Consider the following 15901-nt stretch of genomic DNA (forward strand, 5'->3'; position numbering starts at 1 on the left):
TTTTTCCTCCCAAACTGTCTTCTTTCTCAATTGGTTCCACAAATAAACACAAATTGAAGAAAACCTGGTTTTAGGAACATTCTGAAAGCTTTCACAGGGAGATGCTTAAATTGTCTTCAAACAGTTGTAACAGAAAGGGGATAAAATATTGCAGCTCCTTGAGACTCAAAAACCAGATTGCAACAAAGAGTCTCATTTTGAAATAGTCACTCCTATAAAGTCGCTGCTCACGGTAACACTTAGCACTTATCATCACAGATTGGAAACCAATCAGATCTAGAGTCATTATAAAATAAGAAGACCCTCAGAGAACTCCAAAATAATGATGACTGGGTTATAAACTCCCCTTCCAATTATGTTTATTGTTTTCGTTGATGGAATCACAGGAGTGAAATGAACCTGGAGAAAATGAGTGCCATAATGGCAAGGAGCCACACTCCCAGTGAGGGCTGCCCTGGTGGTTCAGCTGGTAAAGAGTCTGCCTGCAGTGCAGGAGACCCGGGTTCTATCCCTGGGTTGGGAAGATCCCCTGGAGAAGGGAATGGCAGCCCACTCCAGTATTCTTGCCCAGAGAATTCCAAGGAGAGAAGAGCCTGGTGAGCTACCATCCACGGGATCGCAAACAGTCGGACATAACTCAGCTACTGACACACCCACGCGCACACACACACACACACACACACACACACACACACTCCCAGTGCCTGCAGATGCTTTAAAATTAATGAATATGCAGGATGCAGAGCACTAACTTTGCGGGTAAATATTGCAACTGAAAGATCGACTGGAAAGGGTTTTTATTTTTCACATTCAATCAAATAAGTCTGAATATATTTCATTTCCTACCGTGAGTGGAATAAGTCATCAAGTTAGAATCAATAACTCTAGGGTCTTTTATTAAATTTCTTCACTCACCTTCCATGGGGGTGTTACTGTCTGGTCGATTTGCAAAAACTACATCCACATACTCGAGCTGCAGCCTCTGGAGGGAGCCCTTCAGTCCTGGGAACAGAAGCAGGAGCAAAATCTCAAAAAGTCTAAATTAAACATGAGCAATATTAGAAATTGCTGAAGTTTGCTTTCTTGCAAGAATTTGCTTTAAAAAAACAACATTGGATTAGTTTCAAAAAGACATTGAATACAGTGAGGTGTTCATGGCCCCTAGAACCCCTTAAAAATACATCAAGGATTGACATTGTCCCTGCAAAGAGAAGCCTTGGAACTTTCTCAGTAGCACCAGTGCTATACTGGAAACCCACACTTGGAAATGACCTTTCACAATGGATCCTGTGTGGCTGAGCTAGAAGCAAAGTTTGGAACAAAAAAGCAGCCTAAAAGTTTAACTTCTTTCTTTTTGAAACATGCAAGTTAATCTCACATTTTGAATTACTTAATGGACTCATATTGTGATGGAGATATATTTATTGCACATCCAAAACATTAAAATTGTGTGTATCACAAATAAATGACTCACAATCTCATCTTAATGTACACATGGGTTTTAATAGGAATAAAAGGGTTGGCAAATGAAGGTTTCACTCAACATTTTACTAATTGAAACAAAGTTTGGAGAACCTTAAATACAGCTGAGTCCTACCATTTCTATTATTCCCCCTTATTTTGAGAAGAAACAAAACCGCTAGAAACTCTAAAGATTTAAGAGGTAATATAAAGGAGAGAGTTAGAATTTTAAAACAAGTCGAACCAATAATTTATGTCTCAACTCTAACCTATGACTACTCAGAAAAAAAAAATTTAATTTCAGTAAAATTAATACTTCCCCGAAATAGGATATATTGTATACAATATTATGCAACCAAAAGGATGACAGTGTTCAAGAATTACTTTTTCTCATTTCTAAGAGGCACAGCACTTCCTTATCAGCCTATTTAATTCCACAGGAAGACTGGAGGTTTTTCTCTTTTTATTATAGGCATAAAATTAATTGCATGTTAAATGAGGCTCTTATAAATTTAAATCTGGCATATTTAAATTTGATTTTTCAAACTGGTTTATTGGCCAGCCACAATTACTTTTCTGACAGGAAAATGGAGTGCTTGAATCCAGTTCTGGAAATATTTTTTCATTCATTGAGAAAGGATTGATTGTCTGTGATGGCAGCTTGTTAACAGAAGTCCTGATGAAGAGATTAGGACAGGCAGGTATTGTAAGGGACGGTCTAATGCCTATCCTTAAAAACTGTGGTGACCTTCATGCTCGGGGTATTACCAGCAATCTCAATGGGCATCTTGAAACTAAATTTACCTTAAAAAGCATTATGATACGAACCCCCTCTGGAAGCAGTTGTATGTATGGAGGAAGTCAGGAGAGGAAAAGGTAACCAAGCAAACAGTCCACCATGCTCCGCTGTCCATGAGATACTTCGGGCAAAAATACTGGAGTGGGTTGCCGTGCCCTCTTCCAGGGGATCTTCCAACCCAGGTCTCATGTTTCCTGCATTGGCAGGCAGGTTCTTTACCACTAATGAAGCCCAAACTACATGGTATCCCAAGGTCTGAAAGGTTGGGAATCTGTTCTCTAGCATGTGATCCCACTTGCTATCCCACAAAGTTATTTGACTTTTTTTGGGTGACTCGGTTCTCTAACCTGTAGTGGAGATAACAATCCTTATAACCTTCAGAATCACCACTCCAGAGAGCAAATGAAATCAGTTGGCAAGCACTTGGTAAGTGTAACAGTCTACAGGAGTGAGTTAATTATAACAGTGGTGCTCACATCTGGAAAGCTTCAGGATAAGCAGTGCCAAGGACTAAACGCCAACGATTTTCACTGGACCTCCTTGTTTGAAAAGGAAGTCATTAGTGACAGTTCCGGCCCATGCCTGGCACTGGAAGCAAAGTTCTCCTTTCTGATGATGGTCTTCTACCTCTGTGTCTCTTCTCAACAGCTTGGCCAGGGCTAAGAGTAACTAGGAGAAAAACTATGACTAACTTGACCCTGTTGAGATGAGGTGTGATCAGTGATGATGTAAGTTTTTTTCTTCAGTGTCCTGAACATGTACTGAGTCTCAATTTGATCCTAAAACTGTGGCAGGCTCTGGGTGTTTAAAGATGCATGGATGTAGTATTTATACGTATGGAGCAAACAGTACATATTGAGAGCATTTGTTGGTACAGGTTCATTGTTCAAGGTAATAGTGTGTATCCATAAACAGTGACACTGAACTTGATATAATGACAATATTCTCTATATTCAGTCATTCCTCATTTCTCAGTTCTTTCTCTGAAGTGCTCTTTTTTCTTATTTTTTAATATTTAGGCCAAGAGTCAAGAGTATTCATATAAGAATATAAGAAATGATGGGTTGTATCCTGTCAGTGATCCACCGAGTCCCTACTCTGACCTTGAAATGAAGTAAAAAGAGGTTGTGTTCCTAAGAGGCACTGTCCACTCACTTTGAAAATCTTAATCACGTAAAGCCTTGTAATCCATGGTATGACTTTTGGAGTTTACTCCATGTGAGACAGCAGAGTGTTGGTGAGGGGGTAAGGAAATGAGAGTTAAGCCAGGAAAATGATGTTACCAGATTTGTGTTCTGAACTGACAGTCGGCTGCTGAGAGTGACCCGTGAGGGGCCAGAGAGAAAGCAGAGGAGGAGACCAGAAGGAGGTCACAGCAGCAGACCTCGCATGGACCAAGTTGGGGAGAAGTGTTCATGTTCAGGACAAGCTGTATAGGTAGACATAAGAGGACTCCAGGTGTGCTGAATACGGAGTGTGGAGCTGGAGGTATCAAGGAGGACTCTTAGATTTTTGGCCTGAAATGAAGTGACTGTTAGTGAATGAAGTCACAGGAGAAACATATCCATGGTGGGAGCCATGCTGGGTCTGAGCAGCACATCGGTCAACCCCACGGCGCTCTTGGCAGCTGGATGGGCCAGTCTGGCGTTCAGAGGAGAGGGGCGGGTGCGGGCGTCACAGCTTGGAACCCAGCTCTGGCTGGGTCTGAATGACCCTGCCAATGTCTCTTAGCCCCTTTGGCCTTTAGCATTCTCATCTTTCCAAACACAAAATGGAGTTAGATGATCTTTCTGTTTCCATTCTTCATGTGACTGCAAAACAAATCAGGTAGTCCTGCCCTTTTCTATTTGGATGCTTTAATCTTGTAGCTAAATTGCAGCAACATAAAGGCTTGCTAACAAGTGTCTCCTTGAGAGCCATTTAGAGTTTATCTCCAATAAACAAATAGTCATGTTCTATTTCCACTGAGCAAAAGTTTGTTGAGCTCTGACTTGGGGCCAAGTATTGTTTTAAGTAGATGTGTGAAAATGCATTAACCTTGGCTCCAGAGGAGCATCCAATCCAAACGGCTAATCGTAAGCTAAGGACATAATGCTCCCGTGCACTGAGTGTACTTGCTGAAGTGCAATTTTGTTCTTAAATTTTTTATTTGTTCATTTCTTTTCCTTTTGGCTATTCTGGGTCTTCATTGCTCAGGCGTTCTCTGCTTGTGGCACGCAGGTGCTCCTCTCGAGTTGCAGCGTGCAGGCTTCTCTTTGCAGTGGTTGCTCTTGCTGCTAAGTACAGGCTTCAGAGCATGGGCCGAGGAGCTGTGGTGCGTGGGCTTAGTCGCCCCACGGCATGTGGAATCTTCCCAGACCAGGGATCAAACCCATGGTCCCCAAATTGGCAGGTGGATCCTTAGCTACTAGACCAGCAGGGAAGTCCGAGAAGGCACTTTTGACATTAGCCTGTAACTTGGCACTAACACAGTATCTGTGGGAGTGAAAAAAGGAGCAGGAAAAATGTTTCCTGCTCTCAAGGAAATGTCTAGAAGTTAACTGGAAATTCCTCAAAAGCACACAGGAGGATAAATTATGTTATGTAAAGACAATAGCTTTCAAGTGACTATAATAAAAAGAAATCGAAGTTAATCTTCCTTTTAGGTTCTGAAGTTTAACAGGAACTGCATTGTTCATAAGGTGGAGCAATTCAATTAAACCTATTTCACAGGCATCTGTAGAAATATGCTCATTTCAGACATTAAGCAGGTTGGCAGGGTTAGAAGTGGGTCATGTGTTCACTGTGGCAGGTTTAACTCTGCAGAAATAAGGCCGTGAGTAGTTTGGAAATTCTGCAAGGGTTCTATTCAAATATGCTGTGTCATCATCTTCTACACATGGCATATTTGTTTTCCTGTCAGGCTTGAAAAAAGATGTTGCCTTAAATAATGTCCACTGCTTCTCCATTTAATTTTCCACCTTCTTCTCGTCAGAACTTCAGTCGTGATTTGAGTTTCTTAAAAAAGAGTGTCCTGTACCAGAATAAGTGGCTACGCTTCCCATTATGAAACATGATTATTTGGGGTGGATGATTTCAATTTACCATGAACATGGTACCTCAGAAAGGAACCCTGTAGTGAATCCATTTGTTAAGAAATTTATTCTTTAATTGAAAATTATCACTTGTCTCTTTTTTAACAAGTTCAGATTGTGGGGTTTGACATTTGCCCTTCATTAAAAAATCTTAAGCGGAGCTTTTTAAAATATTTTTCCTCTCCTACTCCTAAAACAGTGACAGTGTTTTGAATCACATAACAAAACTGTTGCTTAACTGAAAGGCAAACGTAGACAGACACAGTTTTTGCTTATAAAAGCAAATAAACACTTATGATTACAATTTGATTTACCAAACTATTTCCATTCTTTCATGTTAGATACTAAAGAGCTTTGATCTGCTAAATTTTAACACTGGCACAAATTTGAGTTTAATGAATGTTTGTGGAATGACTAAATTAATAAATAGACTTTCAGAGCCCGAGTGGATCTTGTGATTCCAAATGAATATAGTATAGAATATTCCAAATGAATATAGGAGTATAGAATATCTTCACTCCTTCCTTGTGAATTTCTAAGGAGAATGTTGTTTCTAACTGGATCTAAGTCAAGGACTTAGGGCTTGTTGAAAAGTTCTTTCATAGATTTTTTTCAAAACTGCATTATACCCAAATTAAGCTAATTTTATACTCTAAAAATTAACTTAGGTAGCCAAGGTCATCCAGCACACAGGTGGCCTGAGCTTTACAAGAACTGGACTTCTGTCTCATTCTTCAAAAGTACTTCTCAAATTTAATGTGCACATGAAACTCCAAACTTGAATAAAGTCACCTTCATCACAGGACAAGTCCCAGTGAACCCTGAGGATAATGATTTGTAAACCTCTTCAAAATTTATTTTGGGTCTAGAAATCTCATGTCCCTTCTTTTTTTTCCTGTAAAATTCACTCAATTCCCTAATTTCAGTCTGCCTAGAAATATCCTTTGAGCCTCTCTCCTGCACTCAAGAGTATTTTCGTCTTTGGCTGACACTGTAAACTGCAAAATAACACCAACAGTAAGAACATTATAATAATTAATCCCATTTCGTCTTCAATCTTAAAAGATTTGAAATTTTGTATTATTTTGAATCTGGGTCAGCTTGAATTTAAGTTGAACTGGTTTATCCATCCTGACAGATTAGTTCCTTAAGAGAATTCCCAACTTATTTAAAGGGGGAGAAAATTTAAGGTATTTCTATTAAATTGTATGAGGCTTGAAGGAACCTGACTTAAAAAGGAGAGAAAAAGAGTTCTGAAATTATTCATACACACTGGTTAAAGCAACAGAGATTCAGTGAAAAGACAGTAGCACAACTTCTCTATTCTTTTTCTCATCGATTTTCTATTTCTTTGTTGATTGCTATTGTAAGCCACTTTCTGAATCTCTTTTGGAATCAATTAGATCAGAAAGAAATGAAAAACAAGAACTTTCTAGGCAGCACACTGCCACCACATCTGTTCAGCTTGGTACGCAAGCTGAAGACTTGGGTTTTTTCTTGCTGACAATCTTTGTGGTAGATGACATGCATCATTGGGGCAAATACTAGAGCAGGAACGGTAACAGTTTGGGGAGGAAGGCTGGGTTTGACTGTACAATGTCAAACTGGACATGTGACCTGAGAAGGCATTTTGTGTGAGTGAGGAATTTGGAAACTTTCTCAAGAGCCAGAAGGTGGTCATTCATTGTGGCAGTTTCAGAATGTTACTTTCTTAGTGTCCTTATCCATAGAAGGAACACTAGTAGGTGCATTAAGAATGATGATAGTGATGATGATGACAAAAGTAACATTTACTAAGTGCTTATTACATGACAGACACTGTCCTCTATGTGAATAATCTAAGTTCAATCCCTGAACAGTAACCCTGTGAGGCAGGATAATTATAGCCCATCTTATAGTCCAGGAGATGAGCCTAAGTGAGATTAAATAACTTTTACAAGGTACCCCAGCTCATAAATGACAGAGTTGGAACTTGAGCCAATGTTCATCTGATTTCAAAACCCAGATGCCTATAAATATACTAAAACCAGTTAGTGATCAATACATATATTTTTGTGCTTATAAGTAAGCGTTTGCAGGTAGACAGAGAAGTCAGTATAACTAGAGGGAAAAGAAAGGAAGGATATGCACTGGATTGTGAAACTATGGAATGGGATGAGGTGAGCAAAGGGAGGAATTTATTTTTTTATTTTTATTTTTAAAGTAGTGGGATTAGAGTACATCTTATGTTTTTTGGAGTGACTTTAGTATTTCATAAGTGAGATTAGTTTTAAAAAGGAGAAAAATCATTTGTCTCAATGATTAATTATGAATAGAAAGGTATAAAAATCTTGAATTTCTATGAAACAGTACATGAACTAGTGTAAAGAAACATATGGCAGCCCCTTTTAACATTTTTTTCATTTATACTGATGCATACCACAACATTGATGAAATTTATGCTAAGTGAAAGAAACCAGTCACAAAATAGTACATATTATATGACCTCATTTATACGAAATGTCCAGAATTGGTAAATCCATGGAGAAAAGAGTAGGTTGATGGCTGCCTGGCCTGTGGGAGAGGGTAAGGAGGGGATAAGAAGTGACTGAAGTAGGTATCAGGTTTCTTTTGGGGGAGATGAAGGTGTTTTAAAATGAAAGTGTCAGGGGAGTGTAATCTCCTCGGTTCTGTCTCGTCTCAACAGAAATTTGAAGCGACGGACATTAAAGCCTTAGGCATGTCACAGCTCTCGGACAGTGTTATAGCTCCCTCAGTTTTATTTAGAGAATAAAGGAAAATACATCCTCGAGGTGTGGGGACATGCCAACCCAAAAGACACGAAGGGAAGAGAGAGAGAGAGAGAGAGAGAGAGAGAGGGAGAGAGAGAGAGAATGTGTGCGTGCGCGCAGGAGAGAGAGAGACCCCCGCAGCCCTTTGGCCCCTTTTTATATGTTTTTTCCTCACCCCTGGGCCTGCCCTGTGTAAACTGGGCTAGCCAGGAGTGCTCTTTGTCCCACCTGAAGTCCTCACTCTGCTCCTCGACCTGCCTCTGTTCTATTTTCGCGGGCTTTTCCCTTCCTTGTCTTTTAGCCACCACCATTCTGGACTCCTGTTTCCTATTCTAACTACCTAACAGAAGCATGGTGATGACTGCATACTCTGTAAATATTCTCAGAGCCAATGAATTGTACATTTTAAATGGGTAAACTTCTATGGTACATAAATTATAGCTCAATAAAGCATTTTAAGAAAACTTATGGAAGTGCTTTATTAATGTTTGCATAGTTGTAAAGAAGAATGCTAGAAAATCCAGTCATTTTCTTTTGCGTTTTTATTCTCCCCTGTATATTACTTCACCCCTCAGGAAGAAACACAGGGTTGATTGTGGCTCTCCTCATAGAAAAACTTTTCCCCCTTCCAGTGTGTTTTGAACTTATTTGGTTGATACGTTTCTTGAATTGGCAACCCACAAACGAAAATAAAATGGTAGCAGCAGTACTCACCTTCAATAATATGTTTTCTTGACAACCCTCTTTCTGTTTCAGCTCTGAGAAGAAAAAGAAGCAAATGACTTTGAGTGGGGTGTGCTTTTTTAAAAATCACTGTTTCATAAGTACAAAAGAATAATCATTCTTGACTGAATTTTTAATGCTATTCCTTGTTCTTGGCAAGTCTGTACCACTGCAGGTTGGGGAGAGAAGACTGGTGGGCAGTACATCGAGAGGCTTTTCTTTGGAGACCCCCAGAGATGAATTAACCATCACTGTCATCATACCATGTAAATAACAAGTCAGCCATGTATGCCTGTCCATATATAATTTGATACTTGACAAATGGCTCAACCTTCCCACTGTGTTCTTAACCAATCCTAAACCAAACAAAAACAAAAAATAATGACATCAGTTTGTGAGCTTACTATAAGATTGTTAGGCTACTGATAGCATTGACTTTTCTGAAAAGGGAAGTAAATTTGAAAGTGCCTTTTGTCTTTCAAAATAAAATGAACAGCTATTTTCTTTTAAAATGTGATGTACTAAGTCTTCCTTAAATTAGTTTCCTAACAAGAAAAAAGCCTTTAACTAGGATTTTTGCCTACCAAGACCATTTTCAAACTCTAGACAATTAGAAAGAAATGTGGTCCTTGAAGTTTTAGAGTACTGATGAATTATTTCTTTAACATCAATACCTTTGGCAGCCCCTTTTTAAAACACAGTAGTCTATCATTCACCTTTGGTGATTTTATATCTTTTAAAAGTACATTAGATAATATTGTATGTAGTACTCCACTACATACTGGTTCTTGCAGATTGTCATATTTCCTGTTTATTTCTAAATTATAGGCAAGGTTTTCAGTTCCACTGCAAAAGCACCAAGCGACGGCACCATGAATCAGAGTACACACAATGTAAGCCTACATTTCTTACAAGTACCATTGGTTTTATTTTTTAATAGACTACAATAGGAATAAAAATCTAAAATCCATGTTTCTATCTTCATATTTGTCGTAAACAAACTCAAAAACAACAATAAAATATGAGTGTGTGTTTTCATTAGAAGATTCCCCTTCCATTTTATCTTCAAATGTTTTGTGTGAATTATAAGGAAGTAAATAAGGTTTTGTTTGTTTGTACTTATCTTCTTTTTTTGTTGAGGCTCCATGAAAGTCTTTGCGATTTCCATGAAAAGTATATGAAATAGCCTGCTATTTTCTCACATGTTTGTCAAAGAGGCCAGTCTCCTAAGACCTGCTGAATAACGTAAGCACCATTTCAAACACCAGTCGGCCCATCAGAAGCCAATTCAACTTGGGAGATTTGTTCCGTATCCCACAACAGGGAGAGGACCACTCTTTCATTTAACCTGACAGAAAGTGATACAGGCAGCTTCCTGTTATTCTTCGATGAGATAGTCCTTTTGATCAGCATTTTCAGAGCCCTCTGCAGAAATGATCAGAGATGTACATGTGGGGCCAGGAAAGATATTTTTATCACTGTTTTCTGTAGAAGTCTGAGTTTTGGCAGATTTAAGTAGCTTTTCTTCTGTGATGCTGTGTGCTTATTTTCTTTGCCTGAAATTTGAACTCTATTTTGGAAATGGTTCTAAGTATGAGGTTGGTATTTGAAAATCTCCATGAATCACTTAGTAACAAGTGACCACATGCTCTGCACTAAACTACTTTGAGGGTATCTTGCTAAAATTGAGTCGTAGGCTAATTGCTATTTCCTTCAAGTAAGAAAAAAAAATCTTTCTTTCCAAACCAATTAATTTTAGTATGTTAGATGTAAAACGGTTGCCTAAAATGATCAAAGCATGAACTACTAGTTGTTTCCTGTCAAGTAGAGAAGAAAAGGCATTTGACTTACTTTCCACCCCAGTAGAGTTTGGTTGTTATGACCAGGCTGGACCTCCTATAAGTTGAACAAACAGAGAGAAATATTTTAAAAATTGCTGGTTATAGTATTGAGTCATCTTATTATTATAGCACTAGACATAATTTACCGTACCTCACATTTTAAAACTGGTGAAAGGATAAATTTGTTCATTCGTGTCATTGAAATGTAAGGACAAAGGGAAGCTGATGACTGGGGACTTGAAGTCAGATCCTAGAGAAAAAGGTCTGAAGGGAAGGAAGCTTCGCCTGGAAGACCCGGGAGAGGAAGGACTGTGGCAACACACAGGTGACTGGGTGGTAGCAAAGCGAAGGTGAGTGGTAGGCGTGGAGAGTCAGGATGGAAAGTGAGAAGAGCAAGTTAAAAAACTTAAAGGATGGACTGCTTTAGGAACTCAAATAGACAGCCACTAATACTCACCAAGCATCTGACACAGTGTTGATTGATCATGAACTTTCCATACACCCCCTGCCAAAGACCATGGACCCTAGTGTCTCTGAATTATGACTCTTTCCAACCAATTGGAAAGAGTCATACAACCAACTGCCTTCACAGGAAAGTACCAACTACATGGAAATAGAATAAATTTAATCAATAAATAGGAATAAAATTTCTTCCCATTCAACTTCTTATTAATTGAAAATGTTATTTTAGGAAAACAACCCTAAAATCCTTAACTCAAACTTCCACCACTTTATTCCTAAGGGAATGAAATGTGGAAATCTTGTCAGCAAATTCATTACCTCCTCAAAACCACACCCAAGGGCAGGAAATGCAATTGCACTATTGTGATGGTGGAATATGAAATATGTCTTGAGAACTATAGTCATATAATTTAAAATTGGGAGGTAGAGTTCAATACAATTTAATTTCTCTAGATATATAATTCAGTTGAACTGGCTGAGGAAAAAAAAGCCATTTGAGATTCAAAGGTTAAGACCAAACTTCAAGAGTATCTGAAATAAGGCATTTATTAATTCCGTCAGCTGTAGAGTCAATGCCTGAAGCCCTGACACATAAAAGACTAGTATGATTAATGATAACCAATGGGGAATGATGGTGACAACCTGACAACTTGGCTGCAACAAGGAAAATTTGTAGAAAATGTCAGTAACCCTATCCCACTGCAGTTAATTCCCTGAAAAGTAATTTGAATCACTAACTGAAGGCCTACAGAGGTATACATCTGGAAATTACATACCCCAAAAGGGTTGATGTACTTTCCAAGTTAATCCATCAACCTCATGATACCTAGTATAATAGCAATCTGCCACGGGGAAGTTGGGTCTAAGAGACCTTCAGCAAGTGTTCTCAGAACTTCAACCAAAAGCTCTGGATGGAAGCTTATTAAAAAATGAGTGCAGCCTTCTGGATTATTCAGAGCAGTTGGCCCTGCCAAAGCCATGCATTCTACTCTTAGACCACCATAGAGTTATTTTTTCCAAATTAAGCTTTCTATAGAATGTTTGGACTCTGTGGGTGTGCATACCAATATTTATATTCAAATACAAGAGTAGACAACAACCCGATGAATTATCACTGACTTCAGGGGAGCATCTAGAGCAGCTGTTCTGAGTGGGTGAAGAATGATATTATGAGGATTTCACATTGATATAGCACAGCTTTCAAGATTCTTTTGTTCACCTTATCTCACTTTACCAGCACAATGCTCTGTGAACAGTTATGTCACCCATTTTACATGTGGGTAAATTGAGGTGCAGCAAAGATAAGTAACTTGCTCTGGACAAAACAGCAAGCTAGTGGTGGTCTTGGGACAAAAAGCCAAGGATGCTAGTTGAAATCTGCTTTTGTAGCCTTCGTGCTATGATGTTATGGTCTATCTTTTCAACAACCTCAGGTTGAACTATTATGACCTGATGTCATAACAGCTGTGAACTGTTATGACCTGATGTCAATATTCTGCAGCATGGGGATAGCCTGAGTGTTTATTTGCAAGATTGAAAAGCATTTTGCGAAAGATGCATGTTTTTCTATTTTCTACAAAAGGTATGTAAGAAGTTTTGCAAAGTATGATGAGTGATGACTAAGTGTGTTGTGGATGCAGAGGGGAAGAGAGTTACTGCACCAAAGCTTCCCCTTCATCCTCAGGCATATTCTGGCAGCCTGCACCATGCTGTTGATTTCACTGGACATTACTGGACTCATCTCCAAAGTGTCTGTTATAGGTTGAATTTTGCCCCCCACAAAAGATATGCTAAAGCCCTATCCCCCAGTACCTCAGAATGTGAGCTTATTTGGAAATAGGGCCACTGCAAATGTAATTAGCTAAGTTAAGATGAGGTCATGCTGGAGTAAAGTGGGCCCTTTATCCAAAATGACTAATGCCTTCACAAGACACACAGACATACAAAGGGAGAATATCATATGACAGAGGCAGCATTGAACAGTTGCAGCTATAATGCACAAAATGCTAAAATGCAGCAACTGCTAGAAGCTGGGAAGAGTTAAGGAAGGATTCAGAAAGAGAATGCTCCTGCCCAAGTATTTATTTTGTACTTTTGGATCCCAGAATGGAGAGAATACATTACTGTTGTTTTAAGCCACCCAGTTTGTGGCACATGGTTACAGCAGTCTTAAGAAAGGGATACAGTCCTATTTGAGCAGTGATGGATGGGTCAACATTCTGAGTGGAATGGCAACTCAGGCAAGGTGGAGGACTGGGTGGGGATGTGAATCTCTTTCTGTATTTAAGATTGAATACAATTTTCTCTTCACACTCATACAGTCCCTGGAGTGGGGAAAGAGAGGAAGGGAAAGGGAGAAAGTAGGTCACCAAAGTTCATATGTTCATATTTCCAGGAACTTTCAAGTTTCCGTTTCCACTTATATTATAGAATTGTTATCTGTTATTTATTTGGCCATCAGCAGATCTTATACAAGAGCAGAAGTGAACTCCAATTTAACCAGTGGTCTTTGCTGGTCTCTGCCTGAGTCTGTACTCATGCTGGGAAAGAAGTGGCTACGGGGGCTGACATGTGTAGTGAAACGGAGAGGGTTTGCCACTCCCCCTCCAACATTATAGCATCCATCATTACTATTAGCTTTGCCTCTACAGGGTGATAGGAGGCACTGTAACCCCTCAGGCACAGCAGATGAAGCACTTTCTTGAATGTCCAGATAATAGGGCTCCCAGCACACAGGAGAGATGCTGGCTCAGACAAGAAAGCTTTGGGATATTTATCCCAAGGGTTTCTTGGGTCATCATTTCTTTGCATCCAGAGTTGCTAATAAAATGAACAATGCACATAAATACACGTATGGAGATAATTAACGTTCTGTAGCTGGCTTCCTTCACCAGATCACCACACAGGGCAGTCAAAAACCATGAAATGCCACTTTATTTTATGCACAATTATCTCATGAACATTCTCTGCTCAACCCATGGTAATTCATTGTGATCAACGACAAGTTAATTTTCGAAGTGCAAGTAGTGAGCTCACTAATATTTACTTTCAAAGCACTGCAAATTATTTCTTTACTAAGAATTGAATTTTCTGACAGTCTTTTTGGGCAGTTGTCATGCAACTTTATTTTCTCTTCTCTGGTACAAAATAGTAACAGTTTTTTAAAAAAGGCTATTAAATGACTATAGTGAATGCATTACCTCCAGCCTTTCTTCTTGATGATGCTCCCCAGAATCACTTCAGCCCTGGAGGGGAAACAGATAATGTCTCAGGACACAGTATCCTGGAAACGCAAGAGTCAATCCAAAACACCAGATCCCTTCCTTGTTTGAACTGTCAGTGCCTACATGTCCCGAAAATAGAAGCCACTCTCGGCTGGTAGCGCAGTTTCTGCTGTTTCTGCTTGTGCCTGCAGAATCCTGCTCCCGGAGCATTCCAGAAGCACCTGCCAAATCCTGACACTCTGGCAGGAGACTGCCTGTGGTCCTGATACTAGGAAACAGTGGGGTCATTTGGCAGGTTGGTGTTTTTGAACCACTGATCCTATGTATAACTGTCTAGCTTGGTGGTATTCAAAGGGAGTCAAGGGTTTCTTTCTAATGGCCACGGTCTCCGATTGTGACCAGAGAGGATAGTGAGACCTCATGCTTTTCAGGCAGAAAATACTGACTCCCAGGCGATCTTGCAGGGTTAAAGAACCCACGTGTGGCTTTAGACCTCCCAAAGCCAGGGCTGTAGTGGCCTACAGAGAGAATGTCCTGGGTTCCAGTGACAAGCGTTGTCAGGAGAGCAGGATATACGAAGTCATAGGGGAGTGTCCTTCCTGCCACTGACGCTGGTCGTGGAGAGTTATACTGAAGACTCTGTCTCCATCCTCTCCCCCTCCACCTACCCCAGCTGGGACCCAACCTTATGCATACTAAAACTTTCTTCTAGGTTCCTCCCAGTCAGACCAACATTGTGAGAAGCGGGTGGGCTCTCAAGAGGCTTTGGGAATGGAGACATCAATGTAATCAGTGCATTGTCCATAAGCATTCTATAGAGCAAGTCATCTCTAATTGTGATTTGTCTTAGCTGAAAAGTCCTGTCTTTGTTGTAAAACCTGGCAATAAACCCCGAGGTGGGTTAGCTGGGGAGCATGAACCAAGGAGACACACACTGACTGTTCCCTCAGGGTTCTTTCTCCCTGTCTCTCTCCTCGGGAACCTGTCTCATTACACACTGACAGACAATCAATAATTAACCAGGACCGGTTATCCTTCACAACAGGAATACAAACAGAACCTAACAGACTTGTTAATCACTCCCTCTTTTTCAGCTTTAGCCCCATTTGGTAATAAGCAGGATTCAACAAAAGAAGAAAACGCTGAAATAAAGTAGGATGTGGGAAGAAACAAATCCTCATCAGTTGTATTTTCTCTCCTTGGACACAACGGAAAACATCAAGGATGTGGGCTCTGAACCTGCCTGATAGTCCTTGAACATAGCCCTGCCCCGGAAAAGGAGGAAACCCAGACTGGGAAAATACACTTTTATCAGGCAGTGATGAACTTGGAGCAGCAGTTTGTTATTCTCACCCAGAAGGGGAGGAATTAAGCCTGCAGGTGACTATGCTCCTCAGCCCCGTTAGGGAATTGCAGAGCTGCTCCAGCAACAGTCTAGATGTTTAGTTTGTTTTCTGCATCCGTGTTCATAACAGGAGGCCAAGGCGTCCACTTCTGTTGAGTGTGCTTATTGTGTGGGACCGGAGGCTGTGGATACTGGACATAG

The 15901-nt window shown here is 39.9% G+C and overlaps 1 protein-coding gene across 2 annotated transcripts in view; it reads right to left on the bottom strand.

Moving 5' to 3' along the window:
- Positions 1–15901, bottom strand: part of KCNAB1 (potassium voltage-gated channel subfamily A regulatory beta subunit 1) — a 429637-nt gene that overhangs the window by 60183 nt on the left and 353553 nt on the right. For both annotated transcript variants that reach the window (XM_065942986.1, XM_065942988.1), the window contains exons 5-8: positions 14332–14376; positions 10680–10724; positions 8820–8863; positions 916–1002 (exon numbers count right to left, since the gene is read on the bottom strand). In XM_065942986.1, the coding sequence (XP_065799058.1) occupies positions 916–1002; positions 8820–8863; positions 10680–10724; positions 14332–14376 (221 nt within the window). The remainder of the gene's footprint in view (positions 1–915; positions 1003–8819; positions 8864–10679; positions 10725–14331; positions 14377–15901) is intronic.

Source organism: Muntiacus reevesi, chromosome 8 (assembly GCF_963930625.1).
Source record: "Muntiacus reevesi chromosome 8, mMunRee1.1, whole genome shotgun sequence".
NCBI lineage: Eukaryota > Metazoa > Chordata > Mammalia > Artiodactyla > Cervidae > Muntiacus > Muntiacus reevesi.